Raw genomic sequence first — 26,432 nt, 5'->3', positions numbered from 1 at the left:
CTTAGCAAAGCAAATGTTTCTCACAGGTTTTCATTTAAAATATGTGCCAGCTACAACATCATTCTCACCCTCTTTCTTATATTTAATCTCTTAAGTCATTCTGTCTGTTAAGAAACAAACAAACAGCATTTTTAACAGTTTTGATTACTTACTCTTGCTGCAGCTGCTAGGAAATGAACATTAATGGATCAATGTTGGTATATATGGAGCTTCATAAAGGTCTGATTGCTCAGCTGTTCCTTGTACTAGTAGATCCAATAAAATTAAATAGGATTAACCCATGAAATTTAGGCCTCACTTCTGCGATACTTAGAAACTAGCAATAGCTTCTACACAAAGCTATGATTATACGGGGTTACTCTCCTCTGCTCTTTTTTTTGACAGGCATAGATATCCTTTGACCACAAGGATCCCCAGAAATGTGAAAGCTTCCATTGCTAATCATCAAAAAGCCTCTTGTCCCCTGTCTGAAGTCACAGCATCTTGAGCATATTTTACAGGCTTAGGAGATTTCACATGCTTTTAAAATAACCAAAATCCCTCCTCAGAGATTTAGTCAGGAGGGAACTGTCTGCTTGGTTATGATTTCAAATGTATTTCAAATAAGTGTGAGATCCAAATCAATGCAAAATTCAGCTTTTGGGGATGTCTTGCAAATTTTTGATACTCTCTGAGAAGTATAGACTCCACGAAGTGATGAACAGACTAGATTTATTCAGCTGTTCAGCAGTTTCCATCTCTGGCTAGCAGAGCTGTTAATAAGCTAAGATTAATTCTTTCTACATTTTAAAATAAGTAACTGATTGCTTTTATAACACCATATTAAAAAACTCTCAGCAGAAGTGCTTTGTGCCAGCTGTTATGGAAAGAGACTGGAAGAGCATGCTGCAGAAGACAAAGGGCCTGGCCCCTCCTCAAGGGAAACTCATCTCACAAATGGTTTCTTTGCCACAAACCCATGCTGCCCAAGCAATGACATGCAATAGCCAAAAGCACCTGGTTTCCCTTCATTGCAGAAAGGGCACATGTATCAAAGCACAGAGGTTTCCTGGGCATCCGCTCTTGTGAAACCCAATGACAAATTTTGGTGCTCTGATGGCCATGGAGATGCTCGCATAGAGTGCATGAGAAGTCAGCTGAATGTCTCCTTTGCTAAACAATATGACTATTCGGTTCTGGATAATGTTTCCAACCATTCCTGTATTTATTTATTTCTTAACTGCAAAAACGTACTTAGGGTGCCCTCTAGGCCAAAATGCTACACAATATTTACAACATGCTCTTACACACACCAATTCTACCCAGCTCGATTAATTTTGATAAAACTCTCTTGCCCTGAAATCCCTTGATTTCCCTGAAATCATCCCCTAAGAAGCAACCTGAGTAAATACATAAATCTGTGCTGGGCCTTGCATACCAACAAGCTTACACTACATCAGGCCAAAAAGAAAAGTGCATTTCAAAGTCAGAGGCCCACAGTTTCTGAGCTTCAGACTCTCAGTTTAAAATCCACAGACTTCTAATTTAATTCGGAAATGTCAGCCTGAATCACTCTGGCTGAACCTGCCAGACAGGGACTTAAGTGTAAAGAAAGAGACGGTATCTTGGATATATGGAATTTAATACAGATTAACTAGAGAGGTCTCCTTAATTAGATTGTAACTAACAAACAGGACAAGGAATTAAACTAGAAGTCACTGTATCCTACGGAGAAAGATTTGGTACTCTGTTTGTGGGAAATATGGCAGCTAAAGCATCTGCTAGCCAGAATTTTCTAGTGATTTTCAAGGAGAGCTCTGTGTAAAGCCATGATCATGGCAGGAAGCCAGTCTGGTACCATAGAACACTGCTAACGCCTACAGATGGAAGGGAAGTCCTTGCTGTGTAGATCAGGGGAAGATATTCCCACTCCCTCCCACCATCTCAGCTTTCAGGCTGGAGCTGTGGGTCAGTAAGCCCTTACGCTGCAAATTTCAGTTACAAAAAGAACAAGTAACTCCAAAAGATTGAAAGTCTACTCTCAGCCTGTACTAGGAAACAACATCTCTGCACCGCTCAGAGGGAAACCTGGAAGCACCTAGTCATTTCTGAAATTTCCCCAATGACTACAGTTAGCAGTGAAGAAAACAGCTCTGTATTTCCTGGCTGTTATTTGTATCCTTCATTTCACCATATATTCCCCTTCTAGATGATTTGTAAAACAAAAAGAAGAAAAAAAGTCATATTAAAAATCACAAACATCAGAGACAGAAAAGGTTAGCGGTCTTTCCAAAAGGGAATATTTTACACATGACTAAAGAATCAATGGAGGTTTTACAAATATCAGTTTAGCAATCAAACCATGTATAACAAATATCTGGCACATTTTAAAGTTTTCCAATGCTCAAAAAAAAAAGCCCAAAATAATGGATCAGAAGTGTAACCCATGCTGAATACCCCACAATGTTACTTTTCCCATTTACAGTCTATTGCTGTTTATGTAACACTGTATACAGGATATTTTATCAGCTTCCATAAATACCTATTTTTGAAGTCTACAATAGCAAATAAAGAATAGAAGAATGGAATACCTTAAAGATTAGTAGGATTTTGTGGTGACCTTTAACTGAAATGGTCTCGTTTTCTACCTTGCACCTTCTTTATGTGTTTTCATTTGTTCAGGATGGATGGAAAGGATGCCTTAAAATCACTGCCATGAGACTGGTTGGTTTTTATTCACTTTGCTCTCACTATACATGGGTGTAAATGAATTCAGAGGTGTCAAGTAGGGGAACTTCAGGCCTATTGTTCTAGTTTCACAATCATTATTTTGATTATTTTTCTAAGTGCAGGTAATGTGACAGAATAGCACATCATTGTGTGGTTAATAAAATATTGGAAGACGCAAGTTTTAAAGGGGTTTGGAAGAACAGATACATCTCAAAGTGGAGCTGTGGTTTGAGATACATTGAGCTGCAGAGATGTGCATGAGAGAATTCAAAGGGTTTGAGGTGCCATGGCTTTGTCCTCTTTCAGATTTTATTGGTCTTGCCTGGATTATAAAGTGTATAAGCACTATGGACTGAGCAAAGTGAGCGAACGGGTGCATGAAATGAAGGAAACTTGGTCTAGATTCATATTATGCTGAATGAGAGATAAAGAGGTATCAGCAATGCTCTGTATCCTGTAAATAGCTGTAGAAAAACACTCCACACTGAAAAAGGAAAAAGGGAGCAGATATGAATTTTTATAACACTGCTTACATATTTCTAGCTGTGCAGTTTACAAACTTTTCATGCTTTCTTCTGAACCCAATGGTTCAGTCAAGGAAACGCGACATAAAATACTAGGTAATACTGTGTTTATTCTTAATACATAGCTCTTAGATAAAGCAAGACATACAGAATAAGAATCTGATGCTCAGAAATGGCACAAAGATATGGTGTACAAACTTTGCTCCTCTAATTATTTGCAAGTGGCTTGATGTATTTGCTCAAAAACTTGAAACAAATTCCCAAATTTGTAGGTGTGGAAACAAAAGAACCACACCTACAAAATGCGAGGCTAGTTCAGAGCATTCAAAACAATAGTTCTCACCAAGTGTTTGCACATGTTCTGATGTCTTCTGTACTATAAGAACAAGAACAGTATCGGAGTATAGAATCATAGAATCATTTAGGTTGGAAAAGACCTTCAGGATCATCTAGTCCAACCATCAACCATGCCCACTAAACTACGTCCTGAAGTGCCTTGTCTACGTGCTTTTTGAATACCTCCAGGGATGGTGACACAACCACTTCCCTGGGCAGCCTGTTCCAATACCTGACAACCCTTTCAGCAAAGAAATTTTTCCTAATATCCAACCTAAACCTCCCCTGCCGCAATTTGAAGCCATTTCCTCCGTTCTATCTCCAGCCACCTGACAGAAGAGACCAGTACCCACCTCACTACAACCTCCTTTCAGGTAGTTGTAGAGAGCGACAAGGTCTTCCCTCAGCCTTCTCTTCTCCAGACTAAACCACTCCAGTTCCCTCAGCTGCTCCTCACAAGACTTGTGCTCCAGGCCCCTCACCAACTTGGTTGCCCTTCTCTGGACACGCTCCAGCACCTCAATGTCTTTCCTGTAGTGAGGGGCCCAACACTGAACACAGGACTCGAGGTGCGGCCTCACCAGTGCCCAGTACAGGGGAACCATCACCTCCCTGCTCCTGCTGGCCACACTATTTCTGATGCAGGCCAGGATGCCGTTGGCCTTCTTGGCCACCCAGGCACACTGCTGGCTCATACTCAGCCGGCTGTCAACCAGCACCCCCAGGTCTTTTTCTGCCGGGCAGCTTTCCAGCCACTCTTCCCCAAGCCTGTAGCGCTGCATGGGGGTGTTGTGACGGAGGTGCAGGACCCAGCACTTGGCCTTATTGAACCTCATACAACTGGCCTCAGCCCATCGATCCAGCCTGTCCAGATCTCTCTGTAGAGCCTTCCTACCCTCAAGCAGATCAACACTCCCACCCAGCTTGGTGTTGTCTGCAAACTTACTGAGGGTGCACTCAATCCCCTCACCCAGATCATTGATAAAGATATTAAACAGAACTGGCCCCAATACTGAGCCCTGGGGAACACCACTTGGCGAGTACATATGCTCCTTTTAAGTACTTCTTTTATTTATAGTTCTCCTGAGGAATTGCCTTGATAACTGAATTTGCACACAGACTTTATCATTTTGACTTTCTATCCAGGCAAAGCATTACTGGAAGCATTTCATTACTTCAGGATCTATTAGAGTCATTGTTATAACTCTCTTTCCTCTCACTTCCCTGACGGTATGCTGCTGTGGTTTTGGTGACACATGAATTGCTTTTCCTGTGTGATTTCCTTCTGGTGAAGTGGCTGCACTGTCTCACTGGCCCACTGCCATTGCAGGGACACTGAGACTTTGATCCTCACCTGGGGTGCCTTGCTTCTCAGCCACTAGCTATAACTGGCTGGTCCTTAGGATGTTTCAAATCCCAGTTCCTCCAGAATCAGACTTTCTTACTCTTGTCCAGCTATGCAACACGACTTGACTGGATTTATCACAAGAATTGTCTTTATTAAGACAGGAAAACAAACATCAAGCATAACACCACCACTGGGGATGAAACGGCTGAGGTCCAGCTGATCCAGCAGCCTGAATTCATTGACTGTGAATGCTGGTCCCCAGTAAGTATATTCAAATGCTTCCTATCTTGCATTTCCATCAGCTGTTTGTCTTTTGCCACCCATTCTCTAACTAGGCAATACTTCATTTATACTTCCAGTCCATGTAGGATTAATGGCTCATGTTTGGTTCATGCATTAGATCACAGAGCTTCAGACATCATACTTGGATGTTTGCTCCTCTGCATATCTTCCTTATATGTTGTTAATAGTTTTTTGGCTCTTGCTGAGCAAAACATAGTTGTAAGACACTAACAGATCCTGATTTTCTATAAACATTGGAGTAACAATGTTCTGAAATACCAGACCCTCTCATATGTTTTGCATTGGACATTAAGAAAAAGGCTGCACCTAAAAAAATCAGGTTTTTTAAAAAATCTTACTTACTATCTGTAGCCGTGGGGTTGAACTGAAAATGATCAAAAAGGAAGGCCAGAAGCAGTGAACAAAACCCAAAGAGAAGAACCTCACATGGTCTTAATTAAAGTTATCTAAGGAAATAAAGCCAGTGTGTTTACTGCACCTACTGCCTCCACAGCCCCCCCAACAAAATACCAAAAACTATTCAGTCTGCAACTGGGGAAAAGAAAAACACTGAAATTTGAGAAAGTCTTGAAGAGAAATACATTTGTTCAAGTTTTTGAAGGCCAGTAGTTGACTAGAAGAAGTAGACCTACATAAATACCCACCCTGGGAGAGTGAAATAACTAGCAGTGGCAACCAGGCGCCCAGGCAGCACAGGTCTGGGCCAGCCGCAGAACGGTGCGTCCCTGCCCTGGGGAGGTACAGCCAGGTACTCAAGAGAGGCAATTTTCAGAGGTGGAGGATGGAGCGATCATTAGGCAGGCTGATGATACGTGCGTGATTACTAGGGCTGGGTAGGAGAGTGGGGTCCTCATGGAGCCACTAATCCCCTCAGGTGTGTAAATCGCATGTACAGATTATTAATTGTAACTCACAAGGTGATTCTTGAAACTTGATTAGCAATGAATGGATGAAGGGACAGGAAGAATACATGGCTGATATGCTCTGTCATCATACTGTAAATAAAGCGCATAGGCAATCAACACTTGCTTCACTGTATTAAGGGAACTCACTTAAGGGAAAATTTCTAAATAGCAGTTAGTTGTATTCTTTAGAGAATATCTGCGTATTCACGATGATGAATTTAAAACAAAGTGTCCTTGTGGTTTTCAAATTATCTGTACAAGCCTGTTGCGTAAGCACATACTAAATTCATGGCATAGCCTTTTATTTTTATTCTAGAGGACATTTTCTTGATAATTATAGCATGTGCTTGTTTTTATACCATATGCTTGTTTTTGTTTTTGTTTTCCTTTTTCTTGGCAACAGATTCTAAAAAGACTCTTTTTCATCATCACTGAATTTTTTTCTTTAGCTGCAAACTGTAAGTCCCCAATAAATTACCCCAAACCAGCTCAATTGATTTGACAGCTGCTGTCACTACAGTAATAAGCAGCTATTGATTTCCACATCTTTATTTAAATTCAACAGACACTTGTTAGTGCTGCATATAAACATCTTAATTCCTATTATGTTTCTGATTTCTAAATGATACCTGCACTTAGATTGTCTTCTTTGCCTTGTGTTCAAATCTCAGGAAACTGGCTTTTTCAAATCTATTATTAGATCTCTCAGCCTAATTGAACATCTTATGTCCTAGCTGATTTTTATTTTTCTCTAAATTCCAGCCACTGTCAACAGAGGAAGCAAATCTGCGCATCGTTCTTTCTTCTTACTCTCCTTTACCAGACAACGTAGTATGCACCACTCAAGTCATTTATACAACATTTTCACCCAATTTTCTAAATAATTCTAAAATTTGAATGTTCAACCTAGATCTACATGAAAAGTTTCCCCGTTTGCTTTCATTTTGTGGCTACGTGAAAACAGACTGATGACACACGTGTGGAACATAATCCAAAGAGTATTTGGACATATGCTTAACTTCACTCTCATTTAACACAGCTTTAAGTTTGTGCCCTCACAGTTTTCTTTTTAGAAACTGAAGAGGGTAAGGAGAGGAATTCGGGGGTATGTGGTGAGAAGACTGCCTTTAGCTTCAGTTGTCTAGTTCATTTTTCATTTTGTTTATTCACTTCTAATTCAGTAAAAGCCTCATGAATAAATAAATAAATAAAGGTCTGCCCAGTAAACATTCAGAGGAACTACTATTCCATGAAGGGAGCACCATGCACGTTTACCATGCATCACAGCTATGCTTTCCACCCGTGTATGCACTTTCTAGTTCAAGACCCCCACAGCTGAGGAGAGAGGCATCCTGGCTGCAAGGAAGACCTGATGCAGCAAGACCAGATTTCACACTGGCTCCTTGAGGTTGCAGGGTACGTATAAGAGTGTGGAAGACCTCTAAGGGGTGTTAGAAAAGAGTGTCCTAACATTTCACAGTTGTAAATTGTACTTTTTAGGATGCTGAGATTAAACTGTCTTACTTCTTTGCCCATTTTAACTGTCTTGGTTGGAGATATGAAATGTGGGTGAGAGGAAGCTGTTATTCAGTTTGGTGCTATTTTTAATTTTATAGTGTAGATAATGTATTCAGAAACCTTTTCTTTGAAGGCAATCTGCGTTCAGTGCTGTTAAAGAGTATCACATCTTTATATAGTTTATGGGATAATTTTGATTAGATGCAGTTCTTACTCTGTGGACAGAAGCATATAATACCTATAATAATTATGGTAATTGTATATCAGAAGTTGGCTATTCAGGAGAAAGCTATTTGTTTAGCATATAATACTTTAGGGCTTTGAGATAGGGAAGTGTCTCCATCTGAAGAATAAACAATAAAGAACATTTTAGAGCAGATTGTCCTTTGTGTTACTTTACATCACACGTACCTTAATGATCACTCAGATTGAAGTTATCTTGCTCCAAACAACATTAGCTTCACCAGAATCCCTCAGAAATGCAAGGCACGAATGGGGAGGAATCAGCTTGGCTCTTCAGGGAACCGCCTTGCTTGTGCAGAAGCAGATGTGGAAGGCACGTATTGCCTGGGAAAGGTGGCACCGAAAAGTCAAACCACACCAAACTCTCATCAGGCACACCAAACCCAAGCCCGAAAAACTTCAGCTGGGCCCAGTCAGGCAGAACTGGAAAATGTGGCTGCCTGGACAAGACCCTTCTAGGAAAGCTCTCAAGTCGCAAGAAGCTGGGACAAAAAATCTGTGAGGATTTGCTTGGTGCAGACACTACCCCTTTTTTCCCATCTCAAACAATGGTGTTTATTTGGCTTAAGAACAAGGAGCAAAATTTTGAAACAACACTAGCAGCTCCAGATAATTCTTCCAGAGTTAGCAAGGTAGCAAAGCAAAACAAAACTCAGCATTCAGGGTTAAATCACTTCTGGTGGGTAACTTATAAATAATGGTCTGTGGCTGGTTCTCTGAAAATAACCTAGCGTTTCTTGTGTTACCAGAGCTGTGTATCTTCAGGTCTTCTGACACCACGCTCCTTAACAATGCACTGACCAGTGGGGAATCTCGCCTGACCCTTCTCCCTTCGTTGGACCCCAGCAGCAGCTGTGCACAGCACTGCCACTTTTCTAAGCATTTGGGTTAAAACTGGATATCATGGGTATTTCCCACCAGGTTAATCTTTTCTGGAAGACTTCTTGACAAATGCCATTTTCAAGTACAGGAGAAAGGAAAAACCGTCCTTGGCCTGTGGTAGAAGCATCCTCATTCCTCTGCTTGTGGAGCAGAAATCGTTGGGTTCCCAGGGGGCCGGTGGCAGCTGGGGAGGGGGGGAAGAGGGGATGTCCATGGGGGTCCATCGGGGCAGGGCCTGGCAGGGACAGGCAGGGCTGATGGTGCCCCCAGGGCCCTGACAGAAATACACCGACTCATGCTTTGGGCAGGAGCCAGAACTGTTGCAATTTGGGATAAGCCATAAACAAGATGCTTAGCAAGCCAAAAGATAAGCATCCCTTGTTTTGCTGATATCTCTACACACAACATCGTAGTATTGTTATTTATATCCTATAACATCTTAATCAATTATCCCTTTCCATCTGTGCTGCAGACCCAGGACTTCATCTATTAGGAACATCTGCAAGTCTGTAAGCATCCTAGGAGAATATTTTTTGCAATGTTTTTGTATTCTGTTCCTATTGCCTAGAGAAGCAAACTGAAGTTAATGAAAAGTAATACTTTGTTGGAAAATAAGAAAAGATTTATTTTGCTCTGACCCTGTTACCTTCTCTCACAGCCATTTTTCAAATAAAAGCCTCTTCTCCCATCTCTTTGCACCTCCCAATTACCTCCTTAATTAAAAAGGTTTATTTTTGCTCAAACAGGGTTGCGAGATGTAATATTTCATTGTTTTATTCTGTGACAAGGCGGTTTTTTTCCCTGAGACCGTGTTCAGTGAGGCACAGTCATTTCTGCTGATTCATTTCCCCAGCCAAAGAAGGTGGATGCTACCAACCCCAGCTAAGAAGCATGACCAGTCCTGTGGTACACAGATGGGACACAGTGTAGGAAAATGCCTTAAAACAAAACAAGTCAAAAAGAAAACCCCTCAGAGCACTGAAAGCAGGAGGGAGATCGGATTGAAGCATGGTTTATTATTGAAATTTATGTACAGACTTTGTAACTGTAGTGCTACATAACAGATTATGCAGCTACCCTGGTGAGAGTACAGTAGACATGGAATTTTTTTTTGTTCTTGTTTTACAGCTAGAACACAATACATGCAGCTGGGTTTGGTTGCATGGGAAAAGGTAAAGTAGACACTAATGAAAAGAAAGTAGCTACAGATATTGGAAAGTAAAGAAAAATATTAAAATTCAATTAAAAATTTGTGTAATTGGTGAAGGTGACTATGTATAGAAGTACCAAAATAAAGTACTTACTTAAATTGCTTGCACCACTTGTGTTGGTTATAAACCAGGAACTGCTCATTTACTCAGGCCATTCCGTCAGTCCCCACTAGGTACCACGTAGAAGAACAAAACCAAACACACATTTGGGGCCTCAAACCAACTTCTCGTTGTTCATCAATCATTGCGTTTCTAAGTTTTAGGCCAAAGACATGCAAAAACATAGTGTGATTAATAAAACTATAGGTTTATGCATTATTGGAAGTACAGTGACATTAATATCCAGACAAAATATTCTTTCTCATTAGTTAAGGTTGCTGCCTTAGTGAGTTAATGCCCCAGGCCAAAACAAAAGGTCAGCTCAGGGATACTTCAGGCTCCTCTCTACTAGAGACTTGCCCGAGGCATCCACAGTGCCCCAGACGGCTGGGCGTCTACAGACTTCTGGTCTCTTAACATTTCTCCCTGAACAGCAGCATCAGCCTCGTACTACCACACTGGGGCCTCTCCTGCCGCACATTTACTGTGCCTTTCAGAGAAAAGTTACAAGGGACCAGATCCCACGGCATTAGCAGCACAAAGCAGCCAGTTCTGCTGTCCAGCCGAGAACCGCCTCGCTGCAATTCCCTTCTGCCGTAGGTGCCGTGTAGTATCCCACTACTTCATACGCTGCAGATGGGAATATCCCTACGCCTTCTACCAGCAATGCTGTCTGGCACTAACAACATCCAGATAAGGTGTAACTACCCTGAAGCACCGGGTCGTTCGCCGACAGCTTTGTGATATTTCCTCGGCTGTTTCGTGCCCTGTGCCATCCGTGATTCAGCACTGCCTGCTCCGAACCAGAACAAATGCTGGGCGATGCAGAGTACACGTCCTAACCCCATGCAAAACCAGGTGCTTCTTCTGAGCCAGTGTAATAATCCAGGTGGGCTCGAAGGTGAATTTTGGACAGATAATTAAATATAACAATCTGCTAAAGAGAATGATTATTAATCTTCTGCCATGAAGCTACATCAGTCTTTACGAACTAATTTTAACCTCAAACCTTGTTAAATTTGAAGAAAACATCTTCAGAGGCAGATTTTCATCTGTGTTAATTAAATACATTGGTTTGTGGCTTGAGTACTGCAGATCTTTCTGTACTTTTTATTTTATAACTCAAGGAAATAACAACCCTGACAAAGTTCATATTTTCTTTGACAGAAAATACAGAGACTGCTTCTCGCTTCCTTATGAGCAAAGTGGCTGAAAGAAAATTGTCCCAGAAGACTGCACATTTTTGTTTCAATTTTACTTTGAATTGCCTTTTTATCCATAGTGCAGACCACAGATAAGAACTTTGCACAAAGAATTTTTGATTGGCTTAATTTTTGTAATAGAGAGTCAGCTATGAAATGAAATCTTCTCTTGCCAGAGTGTGAAAATAAAGATTTTTCGCCACCAAGAAAAGTATCTCTAACAGATAATATCCAAAATATCTCTCTGTCGTGCCCTTCAGCTCTCCTCCAAACCTCTCTGCCACGTATTATTTTATAAACATCTATCTTTTGAGTCTAAATTTCCAAATGTTTTTAGTGATTTTATAATAAACATTTTATTTACTTACTTCCAGTTTTATTAGAGGACTCGCTTTTTCTCAGGAACTGCAAACTTTTCCTTTATGCATTTTTGCTTTGTAAAAAAAAAAAGGCTCATAAAAGCAATATTAAAGCAATGAAAACACCTTATTTAGGTATATATTTAAATAACTCCAAGAACTGGATTCCAAATCCTACATAGTAACTCTAGACAATGTCCTAGATGCAATGACATGGTTATTTTTTTTTTTCTGCCCTATATTTAGATAGTCTTTTTAACTGTCCTTTCCTCTTGGAAAAAGGGAGATGGGCTTAACTCCCACCAGTGACTGATCAGCTGCTACCGTCAGTCCTGAGGTCAGGTGTATCACCTGGTTTTCACAAAACCAGCACGTAGCTCAGCTGAGCGGCAGATGGACAAGGGTGTATAAGAATTGTGCATACACGTGAGCTGAGACAGATGGCCTGAAGAGTGTTATTCCATGGGGTGCAGACAGATTCCTACCAGGAGATGCTGTGTTAGGAGGCAGAAGGGCACAAGCGATATACTGAACTTCGCTGTTTTGAAGAAACAGAAGTGAAGCCCTGAAGAAGTGAAAAAAGAGAGGCTTGCCATCCCGTGGCTCCATGGTATTGTTCCCTGTGTGCCGGTGAGTTAGCCTACTGGCTTACATGATTGCTTTTGGCACACAAAAATACTCTGCTCTTTGCAGCTCTCTGAAAAATATTTTAATCTTCTACTCCTTTGCCTGAAGCAGTATTATGCCCTATGGATGGTAGGAATTATATGACACCACCTGAAAAGTCCCACTACGATAGCTGAACTATTTTAAAACGCCAAACACTAAGGAAGTTGGGTAGAGCTGAACCTACGAACATGATTTCCTACGAGGGCACAGAATGCTGACCATGAGTTTATTAATCTGGAATAGACTGGAGCCATATTATGCCTCCACTGGGGTCCATCTTTTTATTTCTATCATATGGTGATTTTTATCTATAGAACTCAAAAGGTTTTTCCTACTAGTTAACTAACGAATTAACACAGTGAGTGGTTTTCTACCTAGTTTGCTGAGGCACACAGATGCTCAGTTAGCTCTTCAGCATAACATACAATCATTGTAGTGCACACAATATAGCCTATCTGCCCTCAGATTTATTCTTCTGCTGCAACCATCCACATTTCCTGCCACCAGAACCAATCTGGAGACAAATACAATTTTGATTTTCTTTAGAAAACTTCTGCTTGCCTTTGCAACTACAATATTCATGGAAAGGACTCTAAAACATCACGACTGACACACTGTTTTCTCTGCTCCATCCTCCCTCAAAAAAGAAAACTTTTGCAAAGTAGCAGGTCTCCTGCTTTTATTTACTTACTCTTTCTGGGATTTAGGAGTTGCTACTGAGAGCAAAAGGGAATTTTTATCCATAGGCAAGGGAGGTCATGTTCTCAAGTGTGGTCAAAAAAACCACACGGTCTCGTTTTATGTCATATTCTCTTCTCCTTATACTCTTCCTTCCTATTTTGTTAAATGGCAATTATCTTCTTTCATGCATTCAAGTTCTTTAGAACGGGAGGGAAATTACTAGGTACTAATCACTAGGATCCTTAGTCATTAGCTGCTGAATAGAAACGGGCATTCTTCCACCTGCTCTTGACCCTTATTTCAAAATACAGCTCATTTATCCTGAGAACTAAGGAAAATATTTCCTACAGAATGGGGGTGAGAGAAAAAGAGAGGCTCAGAGAGAAATCATTATGCAGAACAGGCACCCTCCTGGTGCCATTGTATTTTCCCCTCTTCTGAAAGCAGAAAGGTTCCTTTCTTGCTTACTAATTTTTATGACATCCAGATGAGAAAATAAAGTTCACTTTCAGAAGTGCTTTACATTAGAAGTTTTAAAAACCCACCATCACTACCGAAGAGAGCACAAATCCCAACCCTGGAGAGGAAATCATTAAATAGAAGACATGCACAATATAGAAATACAGAAGTTAACTAAAAGACAAGGACAAGAGGTTCACAGCCCTTAGCCTGTGAACAGAGCTCGCTGAAGCATGGATTGTTGTCTGCTATCTCTATATGGATTCTTGAAGTGTATGTTGTTGGAGTGGTTTCTAATAATGGGTAAGTGATTTGACTACCATCTGTCATGTGTTTTTCTTTCATTCTTTTCCCACAGGAGAATATGTGATGTAATGTTTTGGTTCAGTCACTTTTGTCTATTCTTTTTTGTGCTGCCATATAATTGTATTGGAGAAGTCTGAGTCAAAGAAGTGCTCTTGGGGCTTTTAGTGGGAAACGGGTAATGTTTTGATGGTCACCAGTTCCTGGGGAAGCTAGGATAAGGGCTAGGTAAGATACTTACTGCTAGAACATTACATCTGTTATGTGTTTTTCAGTTTGAAGGAGATTGGGAAATTTCTCTGGATGCTTCATCAGCTACTTACTGGATTCAGAAGTGGATGAAGCCTGTGCCAGAAGTTTATCGCTCCTTCAGAAATTCAGGATATTCACTCTTACAAAGAGCTTTTGGGGGGCTCACAATTCTGAACTGGAAAACTGTGAGTTTTTGTCAGGGTAGATCTATCATATTTAAGCATGATTTACAGATTTATAATGAAGTAGGATACCACAACATTGCTCGCCAGCTTTATTGCTAGTTGTAGATCCCAGGACATTAACAAACCTGTTTCCTATTACTAACCTTAGGATCAGATTTGACAGCAATTATGCATCCTTTATAGGAAGCCTTTTAGGCTACACCTGCGTACCCTCTATCAGGCATGCCAGTGGATATGGGCTAGTTCCCAGACAAATAGCACAGCCTGTATTGTACCTAAGGCCTTTTGGAAGGAGCTGTGCCCAGTCTGCATTTAAGTAGGACTGACCTTCAGCATGACAAGAATCTGGAAACGTTTTGTGTTTCTCTCTGTTTCACTCATGTCTGTGATGACCCCTCCATACGCTTTATAAGGGCACAGGCCTGACATACCTTGAGTCTCTCATTGCAATAATTGGACAGTCATGCAAGCCACTGGTGCTAGTATTCCTGGGGAAGCTTAACATCAGAGGCCCGTCTTCGGAGCCATCCAAACCCAAAATAAAAAGGCAAGCGATCTGCAATGGACTAGGTGAAGTCTATATTCCCAAGTACCTTTGGTTAGAGACTGCAGGCAATGGGGATTGTTCCACTTGGCAGAATTCCCTTTTCTTTCCCATTTCCCATTGCTGGTAGAGCCCAGACTTCATCAAGTGGAGGAGGACGAGCCGCAGTCACTGGTGGGACTTTCTCACAGCATCAGGTTGTCAACAGCAGGTGCAGGACATTTGCGTGAGGGGTCCCACGTAGGGGGAATCCACGCTGTCCCAGACTGACAGCATACCACTTTTATGACCCCCTCACCTCAGTAACCATGATGGGAGTTGTTGTCCTCTGGCTGCCCTGACTCCTGTCATCGAGAGTGCCAGGTCAGGATGGGAAAATCTGATGTTCACATCTTGCAACGTGAACTTGGATGTCACCCCTTTAAAGGGAGCTGCCTACCCAGGCATATGGCTGCATGCCAGGAGGTGGGAGCGAAGCATGGTAGCTTCATAAATTCCTAGAGAAGCACATAACTTCAGCTGCTCACTATCTTACTGATTGAGTCAACAGCTAAATCCCAAAAGGCACATCCAGAAATAAAAGGCCTCCATTAAAAAAAAAAAAAAAAAAAAAAAGGCGGAGGATCTTTTAACAAGACCTTCTCATTAGGAGGAAGACACAAAGCCTCTCAAGGGAACTCCGAGCCACTGGCACAGCAGCGCAGGCTGTAACGCACAAACCCGGTGTGCCAGGACACAGCACACCCAGCACCATGGATCACTGGGGGTGATGGGATCATAGCATGGGGGCGGGTGGGGAGCTGCCCCCAGGGTGATCCAGGTCTGGCCTTAAGCTTTTCGAACCAACAGGACCTTCTTCCTACTTTGAGCAAAACTAGCTCTTTTGCCACCTCCCCAACGATTTCTTCATACAGTTGCCAGAAAACTTGCTAGCAGTAAAGCTGTGCTTGCAGCATCAGCAAATACTCACTAGCACCAGCATCCTCGGGCCACCACCAGCCCTGACTGTCCCTGGCCGGCCCCCCGGGGCTCCCCCATGGCCCAGGATCCCAAGTCAGCCCCTGGGGCCATCAGCCCCTGCTCCAGCGATGCCGCAGCAGGGCCGGTCTCCAGCTCCCCACTGAGCTGCAGACCCAGGAACCTCCCCATAAAACAGGTTTGCTCATTCTTCATCCCCTCAGTTGCTATTATTCCAGTTACCAATGTACACTAGAATGTCTTCCGTTTTGTCTGTGTTCTGCAGTAATTTGCTGTTGTTAACGTAGCACCGAGTGATGATTTTAAAGTGAATTTTCATATAGGAATGCCAAATGCTCACATAGCAAACAAAACATTGTGAATTAAAACAGCCAAACCACCACGGCATGAGGGCCAACACTCTGAAGGCTCCCTTCGCTACTGCACACTACAGTTTTGCACAGCCCCACTGAACCCACACGGGCCTTACCCTTCCGAAAGGGCTGAAAACGGTGGAAAATCAGACAAAGACAAGTAAAGATTAATACTAACAAATGGATGAGAGGAGTGCTATAAGAAAACACCCCCCACCTTCTTATTGTAAATGGCTTTCCAACTTGTGTATTTACATCTTTTTCAAGTCCCCAAGTGTGGATCTGCGTATTTCACAAGAAGATAAACGTTTTCATATTTTTTATTGAAGTGATATTTGTGGCTAAAAATTCATTGGACTAATTTCGCCTTTTTGCAGTGCTAATTGCCTAGAAATCCACTCTACCACTCTTGTCACATGACTTAACCGACCTTTGTGTGCCTCTCTTTCCTCCTAACTGTGTTTCACCTCATGGACTGCATCAAGGGTTCCACCACCACCACTGCTTTCAGAAATCATTTCTCAGCCTCATGTGTGATCGGCCACGGAAACAAGACGGCACCCCCTCTGCTCCGTGACAGTTTCTAAACCCCATCCACTTTTTAAAGCAATGACGCAAGCACTGTCTGTGCGAGTGCTAGTGCTTGAAGTCACTCCAGACAAAAGGCTTTCATTAGTTTCCCCCCCAAGGGGACTCTCTTCCATCACCCCTGACAGGAACCCGTGTGGTAGAGGCCTGAAACACCTCACAAACCCCATGTGGGGCCTTCACCTACCCGACACCCTCCAGCCTCGCTCTTCACGGGCCTAACCCAGGCCATTCCGTCCCCCCGCCCGCCTCGTGACGTCAGAGGGCTTCGCGTCGGGAAGACGGACCGACCCGCACAGCCGGACCCACACACCCACCGCCCCGCCCCGCCCCGCCCCCCCAGCCGCCCGCGCCTGCGCACGCCGCCAATGACGTTTCAGGCTCGCTCTTGCTCCTCCCTCAGCCACGCCCAACTGAGGGCGAACGGCGGTTTTCCCGCCCCCTTGCCCAGGGGCCAACGTCTGCGCCTGCGCCCCTCTTCCCCCCCCTCCCGTTGCTTTTTCCGCTGGCGGGAGGGGCGGGGAGAACTGTCACCTTCCTCGCATCCCATTGGTCGCCGGCCGGGCCAGGGCGGGTGCGCGCGCATCCCCGTGCCCGCCTCCCCCTTCCCTGCCCGGGAGGTCCTTCCGACTTCGCCAACGGCGGAGGGGGTCGTCCGCCCCCCGCCCCCCCCCCCCCCCGACCAGCCCTTGCTGCCGCTGCGCGGGGGGGGGCCTGCCCCGAGCGGGGAAGGAGCCGCGGCCGTGAGGGTGGCTGCAGCGGCGTTACCCCTTCGGTACGTTGGTGGCGGTTGGCTCTGCTCCCTCCCCCTTCCCTCATCGCCCCTCCGGGGGCCGAGGTGGGGGGGGGGGCGGCTGCTCTCCCCCCCCCTCCCCCCCCCGCCCCGGGCTGAGAAGGGCGGTGGCCGGCCACTCCGCCCGCCCGGCGACCTAGCGGGGCCGTGAGGCGGCGGGGCGGCCTTGCCGCGGCCGGCTGCGGGGTGGCGGTACGGCGGGGCCGGGCGGGCCTGTGCGAGTGCCCCCGGGGAGCGGTGGGTGCCCCGGGCCGGCTGCCGGTTTCTCGGCTGGCCTCACGGGCCGCGTGGTAACCGGGGAGGGGGGCGGTACCGCAGCCTCTTTGAGCTCTGCGGGAGCAGGTGTCGTGTGAGGTAAAAGACCGCTGGCTGAGGAGTGCGCTCATCCGCTGCTGGCCTCTGCCTTCCCAGTTTCAAGGAACTTTCCTCGTTAGGGACAACCGAGACCTGCCCGCGTCCTGGCGACGGGGCCTGGAGGGGGGGGGGGGGGGGGGGGGCAGTCGGGCAGCGGCCCCGGCCCTGGCCCCGGGGGGGTGACAGCCGGTTATACCTCAGAGTGTGACGCCGAACTCGGAGTGCACGTGCAGGCCTGGTGATGCAGGAATCCTTCTTTCTTTGGCTGAAGTGCCGTGTTACGGCACGTGTGCTCACCGTTGGGGGTTCGCTTCGTGTACTGTCAGCAAGGCTCTGGGTGCAGGAGTATTACTTTGAATAACTCGCAGTGTTTGCTTTCCTTAATTCTGTTGCGTTTGGAATTCGAGCACAGCAAGATTTGTATGTTCCTGAAAGTTTCTTTTGACTTTAACGAATTACAAAGTTTAGGCTTTGTTTGAGTTGGTTTTTTTTATAAGACCCGCTTAAAATTATTCAGAATTCTAGGAATTCTGCTCTGTTCCAGCGTAAACCCCTTTAACATTAGGGTGTGGGACACTGCATTTAGTAGCTTAGAATATTTGCCTACATTTCTTTAAAAGTTGTATGTAGAAGCTGAATTAACATGGATACCTGTATATTTTCCTGTCTTTGCTGACAAAGACAGTGCTGTAATACAAGGTCATAAACTTGTTGCTGTGTGCAGGCTCCTTATAAAAACAGTATTTTTTGGAGAGAAAAAAAAAAAGTTACTGCTTGTTTGAGTATTTAAGTATGAGCATGTAGTTTTGAGTATATATTTACTAGTTTCCCAGATTGGTCTAATATTCCATAATCTGCTTCTTCATGTGTCTTGTTTAGCATGTGTACTTTGTTTTCTAGTATTTTATCCACAAAATCTGTTCACTGTCCAGGTTCAGTCAAGGAGTTGCATGGATATCTTGACTTAGCTTTGCAGTTAGTCAAAATCGGTAAGACTATGCATGTAGTTTGCTGATTGGTCCCACTGAAATGCACAATAGAGTAAGTAAGGACTCCTCTGCAAGCAATTTGTATATCCAGGTCCCAGCATGCATAGTTTCTTGGGAAAATAAAGTATTCAGTACCAGTAGGAAGGTCATTAGAGACTTGTAAGGACAGACCTTGGTAGCTTAGTCTCTAAACCATATTTTATGTAGTGGCAGCTTCAGACTAGCCCTGTGTCAAGTTCGCTTAAAATTTCGTCTTAATGTAGGCTTTGAAACGAAGGAAGAATTTTGTGTGTGTGTTCCCCACACCCACCCCAGAATCTTCTCTGCCTCCTGCACTTTTGCTTGTGGAGTTTCTTTTGCCATCTCCCTCCACCCCCACCTTTGAGGGATTCCACTGCTTCTCATTTTTTTTATCTGTCCCACAATATTCTGAGTAGCAGCTGTGAAATGTAGCACTCTTGTTCCTCTCTCTCTATAGTTGTCTGGCAAAATGATAAGCTATAGTACAAGGCAGAGACTTCATGTCCAGCTTTGTGAGATGGCATGGGGACAGGAGAGGCTCTGTAAAACTACGTCTCTTTTGAACGGTTAGTTTTCTTAGTGCATATGTTTGCAAGTTTGGCAGCTACTGCACAGTGAAATTTCAGTGGGGGCATTTGATTTTGTAATACTTATTGCTGACTGATTTACTTCCATCTCACAGAGACTGAAAATACTGTTGAGAAAACGACAAAATGAGTAGTCGTCGAAAGCGTGCACCTCCATCAAAAATAGATGAGGAGAAGAAGAAAAAGCTCTGCTGGAATATGCATGAAGACAGGAGAAATGAGGTGATAACATTAGATGATGAAATGACTAATGAGGACCACGTCCCAGGTCCAAGCACTTCTTCTGCATCCTTCATTGTTATAAATGATGATAGCACTGAGGATCTCATTCCAAAAGAAGGCAGTGGCTCAAAATCTGTTAAGTTTTTGACAGTTAACGATGAAGACGACTCTTACTCCGTCTTGACTCCTGTGTCAGTACAGCTAAATATTATAGTCTTGCCATACCGTGCGGATGGGTCCTGGAAAGCTTTGTTGGGAGAATTTGCTCTTCGTCTTCCTTCTGAGCAAATTCTAACTGATGAATTCCATGAAAGGAGTTTTACTTTAATGAGAGGAGACTCTGATGATCAGCTGCAGGTCTGTGTTCATGAAAGAAGCGAAGAAGAGTACAGTAACGAAACAAAAGAATACCTGGGTGCTTATGAACAATGTATTTTGGTGGAACCAACTTTAGGTGGTGAAATATTGGAAGGCTTGAGGTGGTTGCAAAAGAAAAAGATAATTGGACTTTATCAAAGACCTGGAGAGGCTCAAGCTTTAAAGGTATGAGTTCAAATACTTGTATTGCATTTTGAAAGGTCTTCTTTTTTGTTTGAAATATAAAATGAAAACCTCTGAACAACGAAGTTTGACAGCTACCACATATTTTTATAATGTGATGAAAATATATAGTTTATACATGCTTTTGTAAATGTTTTCAGTGCGTTTTTTCCTAAAAATTTGGTATTACTGTTGCATCATTAGTAATGTATTACCCAAAGGAATCACAGAAGTTTTTAGCTGCAAAGTACTATATCCTCTATATGGTGATTTTAGTAGATTTTTTATGTCTGTCTACATCTGGTAATTTTCAAAGCACTGTTGTTATTTTCATACTCTTCTGTTTATAATATTCTTGTCTTTCTTACACTTAATTAAATGATTAACCACTTCACAGATTGGAATTTACCTTCTGGAAGCTGGGCTAAGTAAACCAGAGTTTCTCAGTGATGGAGGTGGAAGACCCAAAAAAGCTAATCAGCTGATTCAAAAACTCATGGAGAAGTTCTATAGTTTTTTAATTCCAGGTAATTCGATTCAGTTGAATGATGAGATTAAAGTGTATCTTTTTTTAGTAGTTTAAATGTAAGGGGAAATAGCAAGTTATTCCTGCCATCTAGAGCAACTTTATTTTCAAGGTAATATTATTAGGCAATTCTCTCATTGTCTGACCAATAATCATATGCTAATTAGTTTATGGTCAAACTACAGGTGATAATATTCCTTCTCTACAGATTAGGCACTGAGGCACATAGAAGTTTGAGTTCTTACCTTTTTGGGAGTAAATACAGTTTTCACTGATTTGTGTGGGTTGCTTGAACAGATCTACAGTAGCTTGTCTGAGTTACACAGGAGCTGTTTAAAAGAATCAGGAATTAAATTTGGAAAGCTTTTATTCCTAGTTTTGTGCCCTAACACACAACTGTGGCAACAGAATTTCTGTTTGGTTTATATGGTAAGGCATTTATAATGCAAACTACAACAAAATGCACCTTTATGACAGTTTTAAGAATACAGCACTGCAAGTTTACAAGTACGGGCCTTGTCATCATTTTGGAATTGAAGATATGTTTGCCAGATTATATTCAGTAGTGATACAGATTTTTAGCGTGATCAATGACCACTTTATGGTGTGATGTCTTAGGAGAATCTTAAACCAACCTTTGTCTTGTTCCTGAGTGTAGGATTGATTCAAAATGTTAGTTGAAAACTGACTCGATAACAGTCACCATAATATACTGAGTTTCAGTGTTTTTGTAGAAGTGACAGAAGCCTAGCACCCCCCGTATAATTTACTTAATTTCAAAAGGCAGATTTGTATTAAAAAATTAGGCAACTTGCTAAAGAGCTAGCAATAAAATCTGTACATCTATGCCTGCTGCAAAGAACAAACATGCAATTGTCAGAAAAGACCTGAGAGATACCAAGAGAAGGGCCGGTATAACTAAGTATGTGGGGAAGGGAAGATATTGCACATAAGTTATCCTTCAAAAAACTGAAGTAATCCGACTGAAGCAAATTTGTCAGTTTAGGTTTAAAAGCACATTGAAGCAGTTCCAAAAAGAAATCTGAAGAATAAATAGTTTAAGATACAGAAATGAATACTAAAGTTTTTAAATGCATTAGGAGAAATACGTTATTATAAATGCATTAGATGTAGAATATCTGCCAGAGAATTCATAGACTTGAGATGACTAAGGCATATGAAAGAGTTCTCAAATTAAGTAATGCTATGGCAGGAAGCACAATTTTCTTCTCTGCTTATTGTCTTGTTGTGGAAGGGTTGGGGAAAGAGATTGTTTACGGACAAAATGAACAGTGACATATTTTGAGATGCAAAAATTTTCTGCTGGAACTTGGGGCATTTGTCCTCAGTACACTAAAGGATAGATTTTTATGGACTACATGGTTCAGTGTAGCTTACAGGTGAAGAGGGAATATAGCTTCTGAAAGGGAAGACATGCCCCTCAGTTACTGGAGCAGGAATGTGGACCTGAGTGATTGGGTTGTTAGGCCTTAACTTACCTTTTCAGAAGCCATGCAACCATCTTGGGTTCAGAAAGGAGCTCTGTTGCCAACTGGTAAATTTTCTGACTGTTTTTCAGCATGTACATTTTGATGTGGCATAAAATAATAGTATAGTCTTGATTCTATGCCAATGAATGCCATATAAATTACTTAAGTAAAATAGAGGGTGTGGAGAATAGAAATAAATGGTTGTTAATGTGTATGAAGGTCACCAGTCAAGTCCTACAAAGGCATGTGCAGGCTAACTTACTCCTAATGCTTTGGGAAATACAGTGATCCGTGAGATGGTATTATCAACAAACTTTAAATGTATTATTCAGCATAATAGACATGAATAACTGAAAGCTTGCAAGCAGACTAGGCAGTGGAGATTCAGTATAAATTCAATATAGATAAATATAAAGCAATGCAGAAGAAAAAAATCCTTACTTCACATTAGAAAAGAAAATGGTCCCTTTGCTAACTGTTGCAACTAAGGCTGTAGTTCAGTAGATAGGTTTATAGCTCAGTAATTTCATCAGCTTAGTGTTCAGTGTCAGTCAAGCCAAATCCAAGGTAAATAATTGTCCTGCAAGTATTTAGAGAACAAAACAGGATCATTAAAACACTGTAGTGTGCATTATGCTGTGCTCCAAATTCAGAAATAAAGCATGTCACAGAAATGGAAAGGATTTGGGAGGAAAGACCCCAGGCAGTTACACAATGTGAAACAAGTTACATTTTCTAACAGTTTTTAAGCACGTACTTTTTGATGTAGCATAAAATAATATAGCCTTGAATCTATGTTGATGAATGCATTCCTCTTGAGAAGTGTAAATTGATTTCCATTTCTAACAACTTTGTGTTTGAATGTCACCTGTATTTAAACAGAATTAATTGAAATTTTTGTAAAACTGCATGTAAGTATGTATTTTAACACTTGTCAATATCCATCTAAAATGAACTCTATGCAACAACATTCCAAGATGAGGGTTCTTGTTCTCCCCATTGATGAGCAAATTCTTGTGTTGATGGAGTTGCACACAAGGATTTACACAAATAATGGACATGACCTCTCTATTCCTACATTTAATTTTTATATATTTGTTTTCCTCAATGTACTTGTCCCATTAATGTCCTGCTAGATGGTTTTGAGACTTTGTGGCAGAAATTCCATCTCCAGTTATGCTGTGCTCCAGCATAGGATGGATGCTTTAAGGAATCTGCAATAGAGTGACAAAATATTTAAGACGCAGAAGCTTCATGAGTTTTGAACATTAATTGTAGAGTTAACCACTTTTTCTGAGAAGTTTTTTTTATAGAGATTTCTTTTGTTTGCTTTAGTAAATAACTGGGTTTATAATAGCTTGTATCCTGTATCTGGTGTATAGTATTACGTGACGGTTTTTGTTGCTTCAGTGAACACACAGGCATAGATCACTTACAGATCCAGCTAGCTGCTTTCTTAATGTGAAAAAAACCATGGTCTTTATAATTAAATTTTTAAAAAAGACTAAATGTTAGTTTAATTGCTATTTGTTCTAGTGAATAGTAAATGTTTCTGAGTTTGTTAGAGTAGCATGGCAATAGCATATACCATATACCATTTTCCTTCAATTTTCTTGAGAATAACAGCTCCTCTTTGTACAAAGAGTTTTTTGGTCTCTCTATGGCATTCTTTAATACCAAATCTGAAGGAACAATTTTTCCATTAATCTAGAATAAAGGGGGAAAAGATTACATTTTCATTGACACAGATATACAGCAATCTGGAAACTGCCCTACAGATAAAATGGAAAGATCCTACTGCAGATGCAGTAGCAGAACTTAAGTTCAGTCATTGAAGGAATTAAGTAGAATACTTGATTCTGAAACTTCTCAGAGAAGCTGAATTTTTAAATAGTACAATACCATCTGTTTCTCAAAGGTAAAAAATACTAAGATGAAAGCTATGTAATTGAATTACATTTTGAAATGGTTGAAAGCATAATTAAATATTCACTGTTTAATAAGTAACAGAGAGAAGTAAACTTCCTTAGCACCCGTTTAAAAATCCCTGTGGTACATAGAACCATGTAATGGGGGGGGGGGGGGGGGAAGGGAGGAATCTTTGAGAGAAAGGTAGGGACAAAACATCCAATTGTATGAAAAAAAAACATTTTACTTTAAAGTATATTGTAGTCTTTGCTCTGCTGTAAAATTCTGGATAGACTTAGTTTATATAGAAGTCAATTTATTGTGCTCTGAAATGTGAGATTTGAAAACTGATATTTTGGCAAGTATGATGATAGGTGTCATTATAGATCGGTTTCACCAATCAAAGTTATACTCTGCGATCACTCTAATTTCTCTGCTCTTTCCATGAAGCGAGGAATGTGTGTGAGAGGATCCCTTGGAACAGTTTCTGTAGTATATAAAGCTGCATGCTCAGCTTGGTGCTTTTCATTTGGCTGGAACATTAATAACCCCACATGTGCACTCTGGTTACCTTCTTTACATTACAAGTCTTTATTTATACAGTTTTCATGAATTTATAGAAACTTAATGTCTTTCAGAATTCTCTTTCCCCTTGTGAAGCACTGGAATTATTCCATTGACTTAAAAGGATTAGGAGAGGGCACTGATGGCTGCCACACATAGGCACATCATTTCCTGCTGTTTGTTTTGGAAACCATTCTTCACCTTCACCATTCATTTGAATGAAAGAAAGCTTTTGCCTTCCATGAAAGGGAGTCCTAATAGCAGCCCTCAAACCTTATTTTGAGATTAAGCTTCCTGGTGTTGATGCCAGGTACATATCTTCTTTTTTAGCGCGAGACATTGTAATTATGATTTGATTTAATTGTGCCTGCCATTAGCTGTTTTCTCTTTTTATCAGTATGTTATGTTAAATATACCTTAAGGTCACTTTATGCTGAAAATGCTGGCCTTGACTTGCTTCTAAATTTTTTTTTTTGAGAGAAATTCTGCAAGATGGCTTTATCTCCAATACTAGCTAGGGTTAGTATCTTTTGAACTGTAGAGTTGTACAGCTGTCTTACTGGTGCTGATGTTTTTAATTTGAAACCTAAAACACTATTAAAACTTGTCCTCTAAGTCTTTTGTTCCCTAATCTTATGTCAGTTTCCTAAAATGCTGGCCCTTGAATTTTTCATGAATTTTTGTTCTACGATGCTTAAGTTCTGTGTATGCCCATATATCCAAATTATGTGAAAAATACATAAGCACAAGGCTTTCTTTCCTAGAGGGTAGAAAAGAAGGGTAGGCCTTCTGTCCTAGAAGGTACATACTTCTCTTGAGGTGGGATGTTAATTTCTAAAGTATGCCTTGTCTGAATTTTTGCAATGATGCAAGTGGTGAGAATTTCATGTGGTCCTACTGCTACAGTTTTCTTATCCAGATGGATAAGTTAAAATTAACAGGAAGGCTCACTGAAGAGAATCTCCTGGTTTTTTTTCTAATACGTTATTTTATCAGGAAAGGCCTTATTTCATGAAAAATGTACAAATCCTTGATGACCCACTGTGTTTTTCCCCTTTCTAGAAGATCATTGACCCATCTTAACATTTAAATCTGAAATGTGAGTTATTTGTGCTTCTGTATCAGTTAGAAATGTTTAGTGGAAGGTCTTTATTATATAAACAAGGTCTGGTCATTCTATCCCTAAATTCTAAAGGAAGAGCTTTGCTGATTATGCATACCTGTGTGATTGCCATAGCATGTTAATTGTGATTTTCAGTAAAGTAGTGCTTGTTGTTTCATACTGCTGCTAGCCGAGGCAGGTGCAGTTGATACATACATTTAAATGATGTTTTGCTTTGCTTGCTTTCACCTGTTAAAGTTGCAGCAAAATATACTGAAATGTTGACCAAAGTTGATTGATAATGCCTGTCTTGAATGACTTGGTGTATGCAGATGAGCTGGAGGAAGATGAGGAAGAATCTGACACAGAACTAGAGCGACAAAATATTGAAGAGCTTTATGACTTTGTAAGGCACACCCATCAGCAGGATATACAGTTACTGAGAGAGGATGTGCAGCATCCTGCATTAATTCCTATTCTGAGGCCGTACCAAAGTGACGCTGTGAACTGGATGCTTCACCGAGAGAACCTCACAAGCACTCCAAGCAGTGGCAAGTATATGGGTCTGGAAAACTTGCATAATTGAGTAAAGTGGCATTGTATTGTCAGCAGTAGTGTTTTCCTGCTGTTTGTTAATAATTTCATTACTATTTTTAGAAAACCTGTTGTTTGGTTAGTACGCTAA

The 26,432-nt window shown here is 41.7% G+C and overlaps 1 protein-coding gene across 2 annotated transcripts in view; it reads left to right on the top strand.

The window, feature by feature from the left end:
• The first annotated feature begins 17,266 nt into the window (after window positions 1-17,266).
• The window catches only part of SHPRH (SNF2 histone linker PHD RING helicase), a 65,185-nt gene continuing 56,019 nt past the window's right edge, over window positions 17,267-26,432 (top strand). The window contains exons 1-4 of one of the 2 annotated variants that reach the window (XM_069786945.1): window positions 17,267-17,426; window positions 19,491-20,160; window positions 20,555-20,684; window positions 26,080-26,298. In XM_069786945.1, the coding sequence (XP_069643046.1) occupies window positions 19,522-20,160; window positions 20,555-20,684; window positions 26,080-26,298 (988 nt within the window). In that variant the 5' untranslated portion in view covers window positions 17,267-17,426; window positions 19,491-19,521. The remainder of the gene's footprint in view (window positions 17,427-19,490; window positions 20,161-20,554; window positions 20,685-26,079; window positions 26,299-26,432) is intronic. The other variant, XM_069786944.1, reaches the window with a different exon arrangement.

This window comes from Haliaeetus albicilla, chromosome 7, assembly GCF_947461875.1.
Source record: "Haliaeetus albicilla chromosome 7, bHalAlb1.1, whole genome shotgun sequence".
Taxonomy (NCBI): Eukaryota; Metazoa; Chordata; class Aves; order Accipitriformes; family Accipitridae; genus Haliaeetus; species Haliaeetus albicilla.
Note: the sequence above shows the minus strand (reverse complement) of the source record. Positions and strands in the feature narration are given on the sequence as shown.